We start from the raw sequence: 20,629 nt of genomic DNA on the forward strand, positions 1-20,629 counted from the left end.
AATATAATTATGCTTTTTAATTTTTTTTTTGTATTTTCAATATCAAATCTAAATTAAAATTTTAATATATATACAGAGGTTGTTTTTTTTTTTTTTTTTTTTAAATATATACATAGGTTGTTTTACACAAGTATAAGCCAAAAGAAGGCGTCAACCTTGTGCTTATTATTAATATTCTAACGATATTATGACGCGTTGTGTATTTATGTAATTTTTTTATTTAATATTTTTGCTGAATGAAATTTGGATTTGGACATTAATTTTTTTCTTTTGTATTTTTATTTTTATTGTTTCTTCTTTAATGGGGTTTCTCAACTTATTTTATTTTTTTCCTTAATAAAAGTTTGCAAGTTAGACCAAGATAGTAATTTGGGGAGCGACGGAAAATATTTCATTTGCCTCATTATCATAAACTATAACTTTTCGTAAAGTGATAAATATTTGATCTTATAATTGGTATCAGAGTCAAACTCACATATTCGATTTCCGTTAATTGCAAAGAGTGTAATTGTTAGAAGAGAGATTTTTGATATGTAATAATTGTCAATGTTGGGTAGGTCAATAAAATAACAAGACAATTGAGCTATTGTGTGATTTAAAAAATTTGAGTTGCACAATTATCACCAGCTATATCTTTTGCTAAAGCGGGTACTCGATTTTACAATATGTATCTAAGACAAGGTCACATGTTCGATTCTCATTGGTTACAAAAAAATGTAATTATGAAAAAATAGATTGTTGGAATACAATAATTGTCCTGATAAGAGAGTGATTGAACCGTGGTGCTTAGACTGCTATTACAGTTTAAAATATATGAGTTATACTGTTACCACCTGCTATAAATTTTGTTAAAGCGACAAAAGCTCAATCCTACAATTACCTAAAAAGATCAATAAGAAAAATATATTTCTTAATTTTGTGAGAATTTTTTATTTTTAGCTAAGTTATCAATTAAAAATTAGTAATTTTTAAATAAAATTAAAGGTTATTTTATAATTTTGAAGTGGTCTTACCAAAATAGGTTTTCTAAGGTACTATATGTTTATATTAGTTACTTTAGTAAGTACATGTTACAAAAATAAATATACATATATATTATAATATATATAAATAAATTTAATTGAGTATTCGAGTCGGGTATGAGTAGGATGCTATTAGATCTATCTCAATCCTCAAAACCGAAAATCCTCAAAGAGGAAATTTCTATCCTTACTTCTAAAAGAAAAATGTTGAAACTTCATTAATTTTAAAATAACAAAAATTATTATATTACGATAAGTATTTCAATTGTATAAACATGATACACAAGAACTAATTATATATACTAATTATCCTTTGCAAATCACAAAATTAGCACACTCGTGATCTAAAAAATATAAAATATCTTGCCCGAAAAATCTAAAATATTATTAAAAATATCTTAAATTTTGTGATAAAAAATATCATACTTAGATAATTATTATAGTTAACATAAAATTATTATAAATATCATCTTTAAAATTTTAATTATAATATAATATCCTTATTTTTATTTTAAAAATTATTATACAAAAAACTAATTTATATCCACGACAGGATTACTTGTAATTAAGAAGGNATAAATTCAGTTTTACGACGCCTGTCCCTTTGTTAAGATTCCTCCATCTACTGTTCCTCTCTTCTTTTCTCTCTCTAGAAGGCACTTTTTCTCTCTACACGGTTTCTGAGCCCGCCGGAGAACCTGCTTTTCGCGCCGGAAATTCGCTATTTCACCGCCGGGAGGTGTGGAGGGGTGTTTGAAGGAAGAGTGCCTTCTGTGTATTGAATCTGAGTTGTGGCGAGGGTGCTCGTTCTGGTTTTTCTGAGATTTGATTCGTTCTATGGAGTTTCCTTGAGAATGTAGAAACTTTAATGGGCATTTTTTGACTTTTGGTGGCTTGAATTGTTGTCTTGGGATTGTGTAGGGATTTTATTGTGTGGAATTTGGGAAAAGAAGCAGGTGGACGGCGGCTTGTTTCGGAATGAGATGGTCAGTTGCGTGTATTGCCTGTTTATCTGTACATTATTTGTCTGTAAATAATGCGGGTTGACCGGGTGCTTTGTGAATGAAGACACAGATTCGTTTTACGTCGTCAATGCATTGTTCCGGTTGTTTTTTTTTTTATTTCAGCATTTAGATCTTTTTACATTTGTTTGATTTTGGTTCGAATTGAAGCATTTGGTGAACGGTTTTCATTTGGTGCTTATTGTATCAACATTGTTTGTTGATTATTGGCGCGCACTTTTCCTCTTTTGTTGAAGAACAAACTGCTGACTTGAAATTTAGAGGTGCATAATACTATTACGAGCCGTAGGTTTTTTTCTTTAATTTTCTGTAATTTTCTGTAATTTTAGCCAAGGTGGGATTGTTTTGTGATTTTCTTTTTCTGTGGCCTTTGTTTTTAGATAAATAATCTCAAGTTCTTTGTTGATGATATTTTAAACTCGTGCTTTCCCTTGCCTCTTTTTTTTTTTTTTTACCTGTCTGTTCTTACTTCTTACATATATAATAAAATTCATTCGGCATGATTTTAACAGTTTGAAATCTTGCTAATTTGTCCTCCAATTTGTAGATCTGGCCTGTTTAGCTTTGGTCAATAGATGAAAGTTTTCAGGGTTTTCCAATTATTATTTTTCTTTTGTATTGGAAAACAGATAATTTTTATTTTCCTGTACTTTGTGGTTTTTGGGCACTTGTTGTTATGAAAGTAACTAAAACTGTGCCTTTTGGATTTTTTTTTTCCAGTTTTGACGTTCTCCTTTTTATTGAACAAAATTTGCACTCTGTTCATTCATGTGGGGTTCTTTCAAGTTTCGTACACAAGTTTTGTCCAGCTTTATTTTCGATTATTATTATTTTTAATTTTACATTAATATTCAATTGTTTTGCGTAATTATGAATTTTAAATGACTCTTATTTGAATGTGGGTATGCCTTACTTTTCCACTTTCTCTTTTTTCTGTTTTTTGACACAATTGTTGTGATGTGAATTGGGTAAACATTTGTTATTAATGGGAGCCGGGAGGTATGCCAATTAAATGGCTTGGCAATTGACTGGTATTCTTTGAAAAAAATGAGGCGTTAACTTTTAGCATCTACAGATTACGTTTAGTTTTTGTTAACAAACCGCTAAAACAAGGGATGATGCTTGTGTTTTCATAAACCCTAACTGAGATTAAAGAGGAATGATGGAAATGAAAGAGATTGAATAATTTGGGAATGATGGATTTCTCTAGTTGCCCCATCAAATTGCTAGTGTATTTCTTTTAGGATTTTCTGCATGATATAGAATTTCGTTGCCCGTCTTTAGCAATTGAAGATTGACATCTATGTTTGTAATTTTGAATAATCGACTTTTTTTGGCAGGTGGAAGGTAGGGCCTGTACGTTGAGAGAAGCTGAATTGGAATTTCTGAAGCGTAAAAGGTTACAGCGTATGAAAAGAGAAACATTGAATGACCCAACTTGCGAGCAGAGTATGATGAGTAGGAGCGGGGGAGATGCTTTAAAAGCTTCTGCTCCTTGTGGTGTGCGAATACATAGTGGTGCTGATTCATGCTCAAAATTTGGTTACACTTCAAATGATAATGATGTACTTTTAAAGTGCAAGGTGGCAAAGTTCGACACATCTGACCTTGAATGGACGGATAAAATTCTTGAGTGTCCAGTATACTGTCCAACTAAAGAGGAGTTTGAGGATCCTTTAGTTTATTTGCAAAAGATAGCTCCAGAAGCCTCAAAATATGGTAATAACCATTCCGCCCATGATGTGATGCTTAGCTAAGCTACGTGCACCGATAGTTTTTGTTCAATTTGAAGTTTGTCTGTTACGTACAAAATCTAGTCACATTTTTAAACTTAATTGACATTGATGTTTTCGATGTAAGTGAAATTATTATCAATGTTTTTATTTTTCCGTCTTCCAAATAATGTTAGCATGAAGGATTATTCTTTGAATGCCCTTATATATCTCTACATTCCTTTCATCCTTGTTCTTATCTCTTATTGGGTTTTTTAAAACCCCGAGTGTCAAAGAGACTAGTGTTTCAAATTCTACTCTCCATCTCCAGGTATATGCAAGATCGTATCCCCTGTGAGTGCTTCTGTTCCCGCTGGTGTGGTTCTGATGAAAGAGAATGGTGGTTTCAAATTTACAACAAGAGTGCAACCACTTCGTTTAGCTGAATGGGATACTGATGACAGGTTTACCTTTTACATGAGTGGCAGGTGAGCCATGTCTCCCTTGTTCGAAATATAATCTTACTCAGATATTTTTAAGGCTTTGAACATGAGTAATCTTTTCAGGAACTACACATTTTGTGATTTCGAGAAAATGGCGAACAAATTTTTTGCTCGTAGATATTGTAGTGTTGGATGCCTTCCTACCTCTTACATGGAAAAAGAATTTTGGCATGAAATAGCTGGTGGAAAGATTGAAAGTGTTGAATATGCATGTGATGTTGATGGTAGTGCATTTTCATCTTCTCCCAATGATCCACTTGGAAAATCCAAATGGAATCTGAAGGTGTGGATTTTGTTACAAAATGTTCACTAATATGTTCTGTTTTTTGGAGTACTAGTGTTGAATTTGACTCGTTCTTGGTTTTTGAATTAGATATCGGCTAAAAGATTAGTGACTGTTTTTATGATTCTAGTTTGAGACTCGTCAGTGGTTGAATTCATTTGATTCCCTCTACTCTTCCTCCTATAAGTCATGTTAATGTATAAATTCTCACTTTTTAAGCGTTTTGAATTTTAATGTATTGGTAGGAATATTTGCTCATCCATTCGTAGTTTTTGTTTGTAAATGTATTGATCAGAATCGTTTATGCTCGATTTTTTTCAGAAACTCTCCCGGCTACCTAAATCTGTTTTGCGCCTTCTGGAAACTGCAATCCCAGTATGCTCTAATTCCTATATCAGTATTTTTTTCCCTATTGAAATCAATTGCTGACTCATGTTTCATCTACTATAGGGAGTGACTGAGCCTATGCTTTATATAGGAATGTTGTTTAGCATGTTTGCGTGGCATGTTGAAGATCATTACCTGTATAGGTATGTGTTTTATCGACTTCAAATTTGAATTTTTTTTTTCTTTCAGTTTGTCGACCTAATATTTGGTATGAAAATTGTTTATATGCAAGTATAGCATCAACTATCATCATTGTGGGGCAGCAAAAACATGGTATGGAATTCCTGGTCATGCAGCTCTTGATTTTGAAAAGGTGGTAAGGGAGCGCGTGTACAATCGTGATATCTTATCAGCTGATGGGGAGGATGGAGCTTTTGATGTTCTCTTGGGGAAGACAACGTTGTTTCCTCCAAATATCTTGTTAGAACACAATGTTCCCGTTTATAAAGCCGTACAAAAGCCCGGGGATTATGTAATAACTTTCCCCAGGGCTTATCATGCGGGATTTAGTCATGGTATGTTGCATAATTAGGTGGAGAGATCGTCCATAAATTTTGTATGATTATTTTGATAATTTTAACGATGAAAATATCTTGTGTATGTAACAGGTTTTTGTTGTGGTGAAGCTGTTAATTTTGCAGTTGGTGATTGGTTTCCCCTGGGATCAATCGCAAGTCATCGTTATGCTCTGCTTAATAAGATTCCAATCATTCCCCAAGAAGAGCTTCTGTGCAAAGAAGCCATGTTTCTTTATTCCCGTCTGGACCTTAAAGACCCCAGTTATTCAAATGAAGAGTTGATATCTCGTAGGAGCATCAAAGTTTCTTTTGCAACATTAATCCGTTTCCAGCATTATGCTCACTGGTGCCTAACAAAATCAACTAAATGCTCCGGTGCTTCTTCTATTTGCTATGGGACAATTCTTTGCACCATATGCAAGCGGGATTGTTATGTAGCGTATCTAAATTGCAAGTGCTACATGCATCCTGTATGCCTTCACCATGGTACACTGGAGTCAAATATTATTTTGGACTCGATTTTGATATTTTGTTCTACTTTTATCTTTTAATTTATCATGATGATTGATCGTATCTTTTCATCTCCCTTTTAGATATCAGATCACTTGATGTGCCTTGTGGTGGCTCTTCAACTATTTCTGTTAGGGAGGATATCTTGAAATTGGAAGCAGCAGCGAGGCAGTTCGAGCAGGATAAAGATGTATTTAACGAGGTCGAGCAGCATTTTAGAAATGACGATGACTTTGTTTTGTTATCTAACATATTCTCAGGAGCTTTGTATGACGGTTATATTCCATATGGCAAGATTACTTCCGAAATAGAATTCAAAATTTGTTCTACCGAGAATCAAACTAAGCTCCAACCATGTAATTCTCACAATCGCTGCAGCTTGTGCTATGAAACTGAGAAAATTAGAACTCAAACACCAGATAATTCAAGTATTGCTCGTCCATCATCATTGAAGTTGACTGAAAGTTTTCCCAAACTTGACCATGTAAAACTCGCCTCCTTGATAATTTTGCCGTCTCGCTTCGGTTTCCTTTTTCATTGATGTGTTTCTGCAAGATGCTACCGTTGTTCTCAAAGTGCAGGTCTAACATTTTATGGCTGCTTCTATAGGTGTGTAAGAACTCCTACTCGGTCGTGGCATCTCGTAGGCAATTCATTTCCTCTGTCTCTGAAATTCCACAATCCTCTTCTTGCGAAGTTGTTAGCTCCCAAAAGATTGTTCAGGCAGCTAATGCTAGAAATAACACTAATGACGAAAGTGATCAGTCTGATTCAGAAATATTCAGGGTCAAAAGGCGGTCTCCTCCGATATTGGAGAAGATGATCTTGCACGATTCCATGTCTCTTAATGGGGAACAACAGGTACGACCCTACACGTGTTGTTGAATGAAAAGTCTGTTGGAACAATTGTAATATGACATAATAATGACCACAGATATTGGGAACAAGATTTTTGGGCTAATTTGTTTTATTTGTTGCTTCAGTCATTGAAAGAGCATCCCCCTCAGTCCTACCTGCCGCAAACCAAAAAAGAAAAAAAATAAATGTGATAAGTAAAGAAAACATGCCTTTGCAAAATAATTAGTGCTGCTATTTTAAGCGATTAGAATATGACATCGACTAGTTGATTCTCAATCTTATGGACAACTTAATCATCTAACTTTTCTTTTTATCATTTGGTTCTTTTATTCTCTCAGGGTCTGAAGCGATTAAAGAAGCATCAAGCAGGACTCTCTATACAGGTTACGTTATCCGAATGTTCAACTGCTGATGTAGGTTGTAAATCTAGCTTCAACTCAACTGAGTTCAAAGAAACTCGTGTTGTTCCCTCTAGCGAGAAAACGGCTAGGGGAAGCGGTCTTCCCATCTCCATTAAGTTCAAGAAAATGGTCGATGATGAAGCGTGGAGCAAACTGCAAAAAGATACAAGACATGAGTACGAGTTGGGGAAATACTCGAGTAGACCTCCTTCCATAGAAATCGGGCCAAAACGTCTCAAAGTGAGAGGGCCATCAATCTTAGGGTAGACACCATGAACTGAGTTATTGGTAGAATGTACTCTGAAGATCAGATTAGTTTATGGCTGAAGTGAAGCTTCTTCAACCTAACTCTGCTAACAAGATTATCCTAACGAGGATGTAAGGAAGGAAAGTTAGAAATATAGTTCCGAGGAGCAGTAACTAAAATTAACCTACTTTACACAGAAGTTCTATTCTTTGTGCAGCCGTCCTACTTGGGTTGCCTGCACCGTGATATTTCTTCGGGTTCTCGAGCCGAGTGTTTTATTAAATGTGGTGAAGGAACCTATCTCACTCTAAGTAGTCTTTAGATTAATTATCTTTTTTTTTAATTTTGTAAATTTGTTCATAACAATTGATTGATTTTTGTGAAGGCGTAAATGTGTTTTTTCACATTCTGGTCTTTTTAACGTCACAATTGTTAAAGTTTTCTGCTTCAGTTTGTAGGGTTCAATATTCTTTTGAGCTTATGACATTACATTAATAAAATTTACAGAAATTTTCTTCCATTTTATTTTCTTATATGTATATTGGTTCTAATCATTACTTATTCATGTTCGTTTATATTACCAATAACTTTCAACAAATTATAAGTAAATTGACAAATTGATACATAAAACTATTACAAATGATTTAACTGACAATGATTAAGCTAAAATGTCAATTTTAGCTTTCGCTTAAATTGCTTTTAAGTTCATTCTTATTAAATTTAATTAAGTATTATTTTCAAGTTTATTTTGTTGATGGATTTTTTTAAATTTTTTTTTATTATAATGTATCATATTTTATGAACGAAACTATAATTATGGGTTAATACATATTGAATAGATATATCATATACTCAAATATAACATATTTCAAAATATTTCTAAATATATAATAAATTTTATCCAAAAAATATTGAAATGAAAGTTGTAGATCACGAAAAGATAAATCTACTCGAAAAAATTGAATCGCGCATGAGAGCCGGAACACCAATATAGCAGTACGTGAAAAATCACAGGGGTGATCAAAGTGCAGTTTGCTGTTTTTTAGTGTTAAGTTAAACGTATATGAGTGAGAGTAGTATTGAATTAAGTAACATCTTAACAAGTAATAATAGTAGTTGGGGATATGAATTCTAAATACATTCATGCTTGTGCGACAGCTAGAAGAACCTGAAACCATATCAGGGGACTAGTCTCATCCTACGGGGATTGGTGTACAGACACAGGTGGCATGGCTGAGATTGTTGAGCGCTACTTCACAAATCTATTTAGCTCTACTAATCCTACTGCACATGAAAGGAATAAGATCCAGAGTTATGTAAACGCAACAATTGATGATCAAATAAACTTAGTTCTTTGTGCCCCATTCTCAGCTGCTGAAGTGCGGAAGGCCGTATTTGACATGCACCCAGATAAAGCCCCAGGACCGGACGATATGTCAGTTTTCTTCTTTCAGAAATGTTGGGATGTGATCGGGGAGGAAACAACTGCGGCCATATTAAAAATACTCAATGATGGGTCAGCTATTGAGGATTGTAATGCTACAATAGTTACACTGGTGCCGAAAATTCAGAATCCTATGACTATGAAGGACTTTCGTCCAATCAGCCTTTGCAATGTCTGTTACAAAATAGTTGCCCGGAGTTTGACGAATAGGTTGTGTAATGTCCCAAAAATAGGAAAGTCCACGTGAACCACATGCATACAAATTATTAAATTTCTTTGGTATTTTATTTAATTCTTTTAAAGCATAAAATGTATGTTTATTTTATTAATTTGTGTTTAATTATTTTTATGTATTTTATGCATTATTATTGAATGATAGGATTTAATTCATGAAATTTTAAAAGTTCATGCATTAGGGTTTTTATATGCATTTCACGTTCGAACGAGGATCGGAGACCGGAGATTTTTTAGGAAAAATTATTTTATTTCACGATTTATTTTTATAAATTAAAATAAGTTGTTTTTAATTGTATTTTTCAAAAATGAGTATTTTTGGGTATTTTCACCGGCAAGATTTTATTTTTTTTTACGGTATGCAAATTTTATCAAATCAGGAGACTTTTTAAGGGTCCGGCTATTATTTTCAAAACCTTTTCAACACGGATTATTTTACGGGAGTGCGTTAAGATCTAATGGGCCTACTTTTAAGTATTGGGCTTAATCATCTTGTTAACCTTTTAATTTAATCAATTTAGGTCCATTAACTATATGATTATTATATAATTATCACCTAAATTACTAATTAACTTAAACCTAATGGTCCCTACACTAGCCGACACCTTTCCCCTTCCCCAATAAAATCGTATCCGTTTCAGCCCCTTTGCATAGCCAAGCTTCAACCAAGCTTCATGTTGCAAAGAAAATCTCTCTGGTGCCCTCCCTCGCGCGATCGTTCAAAGTTTTATTCAATATACTTCAAGGAATGTCCCGTACTATTATTTCTGCATCTTACACGTCATATTTATGTGGTTATGTGTTATTTTACCAAAGGTTTTCTCAATCCAGTCATGAGCATGAAGGTTGTCAAATTCTTGTTGTGTTCTTGCATTTCCTAGGTGGATGCTCACGTTTTCATGTATTTCTGTGCAAGGGGCTGTGGGAATCGAGTTGTTAGGAGGCTGAAAACACTTCTGAGGTGTAGTCTTGGGGTTCTATATGGTGGGTGTTGCTGTAGGTGGTTGGGTCGGGGAGTGTTATCGGTAGTTTGTCTTGCGTGCATGATGGATCGAAGTGGGGATGGCGCCGGTGGGGCGAGGACTGAGCTTGGACATGGACCAGACCCTTGTGGGTCTGAGTCACGGTCGAATGTGGCCCAACCACCGCTGGAACCATCGAGGTTAACGGTTGCAAACGTAGGGGAGAGAAGCTCGGCTCGGCACGTTTGGAGCATAGCGATCGGGCCGGTAGTGTAGGCTTGCATGGGAGGTTAGCCGTGGGTTCAGCATGTCCAGGGGAGAGTAGAGTGGTCTAGGTGTGTTCGGGTAGGGACTGGTTCCATAGGGTGAAGGCTTGAAGCGAAACGAAGGGAGGAGCATAAACTAGAGTTTTGGGTTGTGCAAGTTCTGAAAATCCAGCAGCATATCAACGAGATTTTAAGGGTTATAAGGGGTTCGAATTGGGTGGATTTAAGTCTGGTATGGTGTTGTTAAGTCATGTTTTAAGTTTGGTAAAATTTGGGGAAATTTTGGTTCGATTCGGATTAAAACCGGGACCCCGGTCCAAGTTTTAAAACGAATCGATTAAGTTTGATTTTGGGCTCGCGTTTACGTCTAGGGGTACTTATATATATGTTCTGGGATATTTTAAGGAGTTTGGTACACTTCGGGTCAATTTTAGAGGTCCAGTGTGAAACGATAATTTTTGGGTTTCTAGGGGCAAAATGGTCATTTTGCACCCGGGGTCAGATTTTGGTCACGTCAGCGCCCTGAGCACAAATCATGATATTTTTTAAATGTTCATGCATCATGTTTACGATTTTTTTCTCTATTATAATTATTATGGTGCATGCTTGGTTTAAAGGAATTAAGAGAGAAAAAGTAAGAAAGTGAAGAGCGCTCCGTCTCCGCCGCGCCGCGTCGTTATTTCGTTTGTTTTCTGTCAAAACAAACCAAGGCATGTTTGTATCTTCTTTCACTCTTCAATCAAGCCATATAGGTATTTTTAAATATCGCAAGTACATGATTTTATTGCAAGAAGATCGAAATTGTTCATATTTAATTATGTTAGTTAATTATATTACGTGCAAATATTCATTTTGAGATTTATGCGATATTGCTTGTGGTCACTTTACTATCATGCTTAAGTCCGGTCGCCAGTTACCGGCCCGGTCGTCAGTTACCGGCCCGGTCGTCAGTTACAGGTCAGTTCAGTTGTTTCATCCAGTATACTGTGGCAGTACTCTGATCAGACATACATTATTAAGTCCGGTCGTCAGTTACCGGCCCGGTCGCCAGTTACCGGTCAGTTCAATTCAGTTCAGGGACCACTTGCGTAGACCATAATCTCACCAGAAAATTATTACAAGTTATTTCATTACAGGGCTCCTAGGAGCAAACATTTTCACTATGATATTTTCAGTTCAGTTATGCACGTACTATAATTACCAATGAAATGATATTTTACGTTACAGCTCATTACAGGAAATTTTCACTTGCATGCGACTTTATTATTTATTTCCTTGTTATTTACGATATATGCATGCTGAGTCTTTAGGCTCACTAGACTTGATTGTTGTAGGTACTGATGATGCCGGGACCGAGGGCGGGGATCAGTGAGCCAGCTCGAGTCGGCAGTAGTGGGACCCGAGGACCTCAGTTTCAGCATTTATTGTTGTTATCGCTCAGACATTTTTATCTACCGTTGGATAAATTTTTTACAGTTATTTTTACAACATTAATTTCTTCCGCTGCTATTTTTAAACATGATACGTTATTCAACAGTTTATTTTATGAACTGAATATTTTATTTAGTTTAAAAGAAAATTTTGAATTTTTTCGCAAATTTTCAAATACGGATTTCTAGGCCTTTACAGGTTGAGTCCTATACTAAACAAGACAGTTAATGAGTTCCAAAGTGCCTTCATCCCAGGTCGACTGATTTCTGATAATATTACTTTGGGCTTCGAAGCGTTACATTGGATCAGAAGCAGAAAAAAAGGCCAGAAAGGGTATGGTGCGTTGAAACTTGATATGAGCAAAGCCTACGATAGAGTGGAATGGAGCTTCCTTGAAGGTATGATGATTAGACTGGGCTTTTCCCCAATCTGGGTGGAAAAAATAATGCGGTGTGTGCGTACTGTAAGGTACTTTTTCTCTCTAAATGATGACATTATTGGAAATGTCATCCCAAGCAGAGGCCTAAGACAGGGAGATCCTCTTTCTCCTTACTTATTTGTATTATGTGCACATGGATTATCTTGTGCTCTTCTATCTCTTGAAGAGCGACGGTTATTAACTGGAGTTCGTATAGCATCATCATGTCGTGCCATTACTCACCTATTCTTTGCAGATGATAGCCTGCTTTTCTTAAGAGCGACAATGGCAGACTGCGAATCCATCAAGAAATGTCTTGTATCTTATGAGAGAGCTTCCGGGCAACTTATTAACTTTGAGAAGTCATCTTTGTCCTTTAGCGAGAGCGGGTAGTACAGAGAATCCAAGGGTGGGGCAACAAAACATTTTCAGCAGGGGGAAAAGAGACTTTGATAAAATCGGTGCTACAGTCAATCCCTACCTATGCTATGTTTTGTTTTTGTATTCCAAAATCGGTCTGTGAGGAGATAGAGCGTGTATGCTCGAACTTCTGGTGGGGAGTTGATGAGGGAAAGAAAATGTTGCATTGGAAATCCTGGGAAGCCCTGTGCCAACCAAAATGCAAAGGTGGTCTGGGTTTCCGCCACCTGGAAATCTTCAACAAGGCATTGTTAGCTAAGCAGATATGGCGTATCATAAAGAATCCAGGCTCGCTGGCAGCTCGAGTCCTCAAAGCACGGTACTTTAGACATCAAGATATCATGAAGGCCAGTCTGGGTAATAATCCATCTTACCTTTGGCGGTCCTTGTTGTGGAGCAGACCTCTACTGGAGAATGGGATTTGTTGGCATGTGGGAGATGGAGCTAAGATTGCCATGAAGGGGGAAAGTTGGATTCCGAACTGTAGAGGAGGCGTCATTCCAATTGGGACATAGAACAACCATATGATGGTTAAGGACCTTATTGAAAATGGGAGATGGAAGGAATCACTGGTACGACAACACTTCTCACATCACCTGGTGGAAGATATCCTAGCCATTCCCATCTCTTCAACCCACCGTGAGGACTACCGATTCTAGCTCTTTGATCCGAAAGGAAATTACACATTTCGAGATGGGTACAAGGTAGCTACGGGATTCTATGACTTTCCAACCTCTAGTTCGAGCTCTCGTTTGAAAAGTTGGTGGCAATACCTTTGGGCTCTTTCAATCCCTCCGAAAGTCCGAATATTTTGTTGGAGAGTATCACATGATATAATACCTACAGACAAAATTTATTGTCTCATCATGTCCCAGTCTCTGGTGTGTGCCCATTGTGTCAGTCAGTTTGTGATTCGACAAGCCACACATTATTTGTGTGCCCCACAGTCAAAACCTGCTGGAAAGGGTCCTACTTCTGGCCGTTATTGAAACAGGTTAGGCATTTACCTACGATTGATATTTTCCTATGGATGAAGGAGAAGCTTAGTAAACCAGAATTTGAGATGTTTGCGATGCGAACTTGGGCAACCTGGTCTGAATGATTGAGCTTGACCCACAAGAAAAAGGGACGTTCAGATGGCATTAATGCAGATTGGAGTGAGATTCTATTACATGACTTCCAACATGCTAGACTAGCTCTGAAACGTCTGCCCTTTTTATTGCCTTAAAAGTACTAGAAATTTTTTTTTTTTTTAAAAATTTCGACCAACTCAAATTTCACCAGAAAATATAAAATATTTTGCCCTTTTTAAAATAAAACCTCAATCACCTAGTATTTAAAAATTCGAGTGAAATAGTCATCAAATAAAATCGTCTACCGTTTTACCAAACCTAAAAAACAATAATTTGAAAAGTAAAGCCCATACTAAACCTCTCAAAATCTCTCAAAAGCATAAATAAATAATCTTAAAAATCTTTAACTTAAATCATAAAGCGTAATGCGGAAAATGTAGCGCTGGTCCTCGGGTTGTGTGCACCTTCAGTCCAGTAGAATCATCCATCAAGACCTCCCTCAGTACCACCTGCATCCATCACACCTAATGAGTCTAAAGACTCAACACACCATAATCTTGATAACGAATAATAGGTATAAAACCACATGCAACAGTGAAAATACTTTTAAGTAAAAATAACATTTCATGACATGCAAACCTGATTTCTTTTTTCTTAACATGACATGACATAAAACCTTTAACATGATCATGAGCATTATCGTTTTCCTTTGTTGAATTCAGATCGTTAAGTGTGACTTTCCTGACATGACATGACATGAACGATGGATCCATCTACGTGAAACCTCAGTACTGGGTGGCGGGGACATCAGCGACACTCTCACCGGTCAACTGAGCCTTGGCCTATCATGATCGAATAGAAATACGCTCGTCGGGGTTCTCTCGGGGGCCTTTTCCCCTCACGTCGTTCCCATTCTTACCGTTACCACAAAAACCGTTACCACACATTCACAATGATGGAAACACGATCGTCGGGCTCCCACTGGGACCATAACCCTCACAACGTTGCCAACATTAACGAATTAGTCACAATAACTTCACGTCCTTCAACATATTTCATTCACATCACTTAGAAAAATCATGAATAATGTTTACGTTTTTCCTTTTCGAAACCAAGCATGCAACATGTATTTTAAATGTCTTCTTAAATCATAAAAATTTCTTAGACATTTAAAAATCATAATTAAATCATGAGAAATTCGTAAACATTCAAAAATATCATATTTAACATGAGAACAGCATTTCGGGTACTGCCATGACCTTTACAAATTCTAGGTGTAAAAAGACCGTTTTACCCCTGGACTCGACAATTTACGTTTTCGACTTTTTTCTTGATTTCATGACTCTAACATGTCCCAAATAATTATTTAAGCTTACATGAATTTTTCATAATTTTATGAAGCTTAAAACTAGGCATTACCATTAACTCGTTAATTAGCGTTCCGTGCGGCGATTAAATCCCGAATAAATCCAAAAATCGTTATTTTGATCCCAACTTTTAAACATAGCATTTTTAGTATTTATTCTACCCTCCCAAGTCGTGAGCCACCCCCGTGGACCCTTGGATCAATTTTTAGCTTTATAAATTTCGTTTTTGACCCTTAATCAAACGCACCGAGCCATCTCCTAATTTACTCGAGCCACGCCCGAGCCGCCTCGAGCCAAAACTTAGCCAACCCATCTAGGGACCCCACTGTTCAAGCCCAGCCCGAAAAACATGCCCCGGCCCACTCAAAAACCCGCTGGAAGTTGAACCCAAAAACTGCACGTGTGTGTGTGCGAGTTTCATAGTTGTTCTAGGATTCCTAGTTAGCTTAGGACTCTACCAGTTGAGCCACTACCGAACCCAGCACACCCTAACCTTCCCTACACCACGCCTGAACCAAGCCCAGCCCCTGAACCAGAGCAGCAACTCACTGAACATGGGCAGCAATTCTCGCCTACTTGCTGTCATGTTCACCAATCTCACGTTTTTGATGCTAGGCTTCTACCCATCGAGCCAACCCTTGAACCATCCCCTCAAGCACCCTCCTAGGACCCTAAGGACCTAACCTAGCCAAGCCCAGACCCCCTGGCCGAGCCCCTCTCTTCCCTGCACCTGCAGCAAAATCTGTGCTGCTTCCTTTGCAACTTACGGGTTGGAGTCTTAGCTTGCTAGGACTCCTTCCCAGCCTCTTGTCTCGAGTCCTAGCATGGCTAGGACTCTTTCATTGCCCCCTTCCCGACCCTGGCTAGGCCTTGACCCAAGCCAAGCCCAAGCCTAGCCCTTAAGAACCAAACCCGACACCTAAACTGTCCAAGACAACAACTTGATTCCAGCTTGCGTTTGTGATGTTGTGTGGTGCTTTGGTTGAGTTATAAGGCTTCTAAACTCGTGTAAAAAAATCTCTAAACATGACCTGATCATGGCAGCCCCTTTAACATATATAAAAGATGATTTTTGAAATTAAAAACACCACTTTAGAACCCATAAGCATGAGGTTACGAAAATTCTGGAAAAATCTTTCATGTTCTTCATGCATGTGATAATTCAAACATTAATATGATATGATGGATGAGAAAAAGGAGATGTATGGCGTGCCTTTGCTTTTTAAACGCACGAATTAACGTTGACGACGAAGAACGGGCAAGAACCTTGGCTTCGAATCCCTTTGATCCTCACGGTAATCCTTCAACTTAGTGGAGTGCAAGTGTGTATCGTGTAAGGGGTGGTGGGGAGAGCTTGAAATTGTGGGGAGTGTGTGGCCGTGAGTTGAGTTGTATGGTGTAGGTTTTTTTTTTTGTTTTAATAAATACTAAATAAAACACTAATCAAGGTTTAGGCCCATTAGGAAACTAATTAGGCCCAATTAAGTTCATTAGTGATTAGTTAAAATAATAAAAATAATTTTGCTTAAATAAGTTTGTGAATTTAATAGCCGGGTTGCGAAAACGTTCGCATTTTAATTGAAAAACCAAAACCGATAAAATTTACGCCCCGACGTATAAAATCACCTCAAAAACCCCTTATTTTCAAAAATACCAAAAAGCATCAACCATATTTTTAAATAATTAAAAACAACTACTTAATAAAAAAAATCATTTTCAATATTTCAGCCCTCGGTCTCCGTTCCTCGATCGCAACTCGAATCACCTTTAAAAATACATTTTAATGCACAATGTAGAAAAATATATTTTAAACGTGTAATTATGCACAACATAATTAATTAATGTCATTAAAACAATTTAACTAAAATACCAAGAATTTAATAATTGCATGCATGTGATTTGCGTGGACTTTAAAATTTTCGGGGCGTTACAATCTCCCCCCCCTTAAATTGAATTTCGTCCTCGAAATTCGCTTATCCTTAATAACCCAAAGTTTAGATTCAGTTCCCGTATCCCAAAAATCCACGCTTCTGCTACGCTACTCTGATATAACTTAAGTTCTAAAATGTCCTTACGTCTTCTTAGTCCCAATTAAATTTTCCTTCTAAATCCTTATTTGCAAATGGCAACTTAAAAAGACCCATAATTACTCAATGCTATATTATAATAACCTCGAATTTCAAATTTTCTTAAAATTCCCAATATAAAAATATGGATAACCATACTTATCATATATTATTTTTCTTATTTTTTACCCAAAATATTCATCAACTTATCAAATTTCAATCTTAAAATCTCAAACGCAATCGCTAACGCTTAGATTTTCAAGCCTAACATCGATTCATCCCTAAAAACCCTTGATTAAAATTTCTTATAATACTAAAACCAAGATATCCCAAGGTTCCAAATATTCTTAAAAGTCTAAATCATCAAAATTCTTATCATTTAATCCATTCAATTATCGCTTATTGCTAAATTAATTAGTCCCCAAATTCCTTAATATTTGCAAAAATCATTTCTTAATTTCCTCAAAAATTATCTTAATTGATCTTTAATTTCGAAAATCATACGATTAACCCATAAATTCTTGGTATTCTTAATTTTTGTTCTACAGTTTTCCCATAACATAATTTCAAAAATTTTAAGCTTATTTCCCAAAAATCAATTCTTATAACCAATCTTACTTTCCATCAAACTAAAAATCCCAATTTATATATTTTCTTATTCCCAAAGTCGTTGCAATCCTCGAATAATTATTCCTTAAGACTAATTGCCAAAAAAATTAATTCGACTAGTAACCATGAATCATAAATAATTTCTTAGAAATTCTACGTATCCCAAAAGCATTCATAATATTCACGATTAACTTATAGCCCAAAAGTTAGAATGTCAATACTAATACCCAAATATCAACATAATCCAATTCCTCCACAAACCAACATGCGTTGAATTAAAATAATTTTTTCATTTTATATCGTATCACGTATAAAAAAAAATTCCAATCATATAAAACATATATTATCATGAAGCTACTAAACATGTGACGTAAACATGTAGCATAATCATGATATTCATAATGTCAAGCAGGTAATAACATACTGAATCACATAAAGCAAGTAAAACTTACAACTTTGAGGCTTGACGACTGATCTTCCCGGCGCTGACGGTGGCACAACCCTTTACAGGACCTTTGCTCTGATATCAACTGAAACGTCTGCCCTTTTTATTGCCTTAAAAGTACTAGAAATTTTTTTTTAAAAAAAATTTCGACCAACTCAAATTTCACCAGAAAATATTTTTATAAAATATTTTTGTCCTTTTTAAAATAAAACCTCAATCACCTAGTATTTAAAAATTCGAGTGAAATAGTCGTAAAATAAAATCGTCTACCGTTTTACCAAACCTAAAAAGCAATAATTTGAAAAGTAAAGCCCATACTAAACCTCTCAAAAATCTCTCAAAAGCATAAATAAATAATCTTAAAAATCTTTAACTTAAATCATAAAGCCTAATGCGGAAAATGTAGCGCTGGTCCTCGGGTTGTGTGCACCTTTAGTCCAGTAGAATCATCCATCAAGACATCCCTCAGTACCACCTGCATCCATCACACCTAGTGAGTCTAAAGACTCAACACACCATAATCTTGATAACGAATAATAGGTATAAAACCACATGCAACAGTGAAAATACTTTTAAGTAAAAATAACATTTCATGACATGCAAACCTGATTTCTTTTTCCTTACCATGACATGACATAAAACCTTTAACATGATCATGAGCATTATCGTTTTCCTTTGTTGAATTCAGATCGTTAATTGTGACTTTCCTGACATGACATGACATGAACGATGGATCCATCTACGTGAAACCTCAGTACTGGGCGGCGGGGACATCAGCGACACTCTCACCGGTCAACTGAGTCTTGGCCTATCATGATCGAATAGAAATACGCTCGTCGGGGTTCCCTCGGGGGCCTTTTTCCATATATGGGTTCCCTCTGGGGCCTTTTCCCCTCACGTCGTTCCCATTCTTACCGTTACCACAAAAACCGTTACCACACATTCGCAATGATGGAAACACGATCGTCGGGCTCCCACTGGGACCATAACCCTCATGACGTTGCCAACATTAACGAATTAGTCATAATAACTTCACGTCCTTCAGCATATTTCATTCACATCACTTAGAAAAATCATGAATAATGTTTACGTTTTTCCTTTTCGAAACCAAGCATGCAACATGTATTTTAAATGTCTTCTTAAATCATAAAAATTCCTTAGACATTTAAAAATCATAATTAAATCATGAGAAATTCGTAAACATTCAAAAATATCATATTTAACATGAGAACAGCATTTCTGGCACTGCCATGACCTTTACAAATTTCTAGGTGTAAAAAGACCGTTTTACCCCTGGACTCGACAATTTACGTTTTCGACTTTTTTCTTGATTTCATGACTCTAACATGTCCCAAATAATTATTTAAGCTTACATGAATTTTTCATAATTTTATGAAGCTTAAAACTAGGCATTACCATTAACTCGTTAATTAGCGTTTCGTGCGGCGATTAAATCCCGAATAAATCCAAAAATCGTTATTTTGATCCCAACTTTTAAACATAGCATTTTTAGTATTTATTATACCCTCCCAAGTCGTGAGCCACCCCCGTGGACCCTTGGATCAATTTTTAGCTTTATAAATTTCGTTTTTGACCCTTAATCAAACGCACCGAGCCATCTCCTAATTTACTCGAGCCACGCCCGAGCCGCCTCGAGCCAAAACTTAGCCAACCCATCTAGGGACCCCACTGTTCAAGTCCAGCCCGAAAAACATGCCCCGGCCCACTCAAAAACCCGCTGGAAGTTGAACCCAAAAACTGCACGTGTGTGTGTGCGAGTTTCATAGTTGTTCTAGGATTCCTAGTTAGCTTAGGACTGTACCAGTTGAGCCACTACCGAACCCAGCACACCCTAACCTTCCCTAGACCATGCTTGAACCAAGCCCAGACCAAGCCCAGCCCCTGAACCAGAGCAGCAACTCACTGAACATGGACAGCAATTCTCGCCTACTTGCTGTCATGTTCACCACTCTCACGTTTTTGATGCTAGGCTTCTACCCATCGAGCCAACCCTTGAACCATCCCCTCAAGCACCCTCCTAGGACCCTAAGGACCTAACCTAGCCCAGCCCAGACCCCCTGGCCGAGCCCCTCTCTTCCCTGCACCAGCAGCAAAATCTGTGCTGCTTCTTTTGCAACTTACGGGTTGGAGTCCTAGCTTGCTAGGACTCCTTCCCAGCCTCTTATCTCGAGTCCTAGCATGGCTAGGACTCTTTCATTGACCCCTTCCCGACCCTGGCTAGGCCTTGACCCAAGCCAAGCCCAAGCCTAGCCCTTAAGAACCAAACCCGACACCTAAACTGTCCAAGACAACAACTTGATTCCAGCTTGCGTTTTTGATGGTGTGTGGTGCTTTGGTTGAGTTATAAGGCTTCTAAACTCGAGTAAAACAATCTCTAAACATGACCTGATCATGGCAGCCCCTTTAACAT

General features: G+C 36.8%; 2 protein-coding genes and 1 long non-coding RNA gene across 5 annotated transcripts; 2 read left to right on the forward strand and 1 right to left on the reverse strand.

Moving 5' to 3' along the window:
- The first annotated feature begins 1,618 nt into the window (after positions 1-1,618).
- On the forward strand, positions 1,619-7,938 carry LOC140985077 (lysine-specific demethylase JMJ13-like). Of its 3 annotated transcripts, none has more exons than XM_073452826.1 (11): positions 1,619-2,127; positions 3,385-3,763; positions 4,088-4,244; positions 4,323-4,542; positions 4,864-4,917; positions 4,993-5,072; positions 5,167-5,444; positions 5,538-5,933; positions 6,041-6,441; positions 6,567-6,818; positions 7,154-7,938. In XM_073452826.1, the coding sequence occupies exons 2-11, from the start codon at positions 3,454-3,456 to the stop codon at positions 7,481-7,483; spliced, it is 2,478 nt and encodes an 825-aa protein (XP_073308927.1). In that variant the 5' UTR covers positions 1,619-2,127; positions 3,385-3,453; the 3' UTR covers positions 7,484-7,938. The 3 variants fall into 3 exon arrangements, with proteins under 3 accessions (XP_073308927.1, XP_073308926.1, XP_073308928.1); XM_073452825.1 differs by having other exon boundaries at positions 1,619-2,008; XM_073452827.1 differs by having other exon boundaries at positions 1,619-2,008; positions 6,041-6,159.
- A 4,768-nt stretch (positions 7,939-12,706) lies between these two features.
- Positions 12,707-13,153, forward strand: LOC140983853 (uncharacterized mitochondrial protein AtMg00310-like). The gene has a single exon (XM_073451011.1). The coding sequence runs from the start codon at positions 12,707-12,709 to the stop codon at positions 13,151-13,153; it is 447 nt and encodes a 148-aa protein (XP_073307112.1).
- Positions 13,154-13,998: 845 nt separating this feature from the next.
- On the reverse strand, positions 13,999-18,328 carry LOC140985381 (uncharacterized). Its single transcript, XR_012176755.1, has 2 exons — positions 18,206-18,328; positions 13,999-14,220 (listed from the first exon to the last, which is right to left on the reverse strand). It is a non-coding gene; the product is annotated as an uncharacterized lncRNA (long non-coding RNA).
- Positions 18,329-20,629: the final 2,301 nt, after the last annotated feature.

Source organism: Primulina huaijiensis, chromosome 9, assembly GCF_012295235.1.
Source record: "Primulina huaijiensis isolate GDHJ02 chromosome 9, ASM1229523v2, whole genome shotgun sequence".
NCBI classification, from domain to species: domain Eukaryota; kingdom Viridiplantae; phylum Streptophyta; class Magnoliopsida; order Lamiales; family Gesneriaceae; genus Primulina; species Primulina huaijiensis.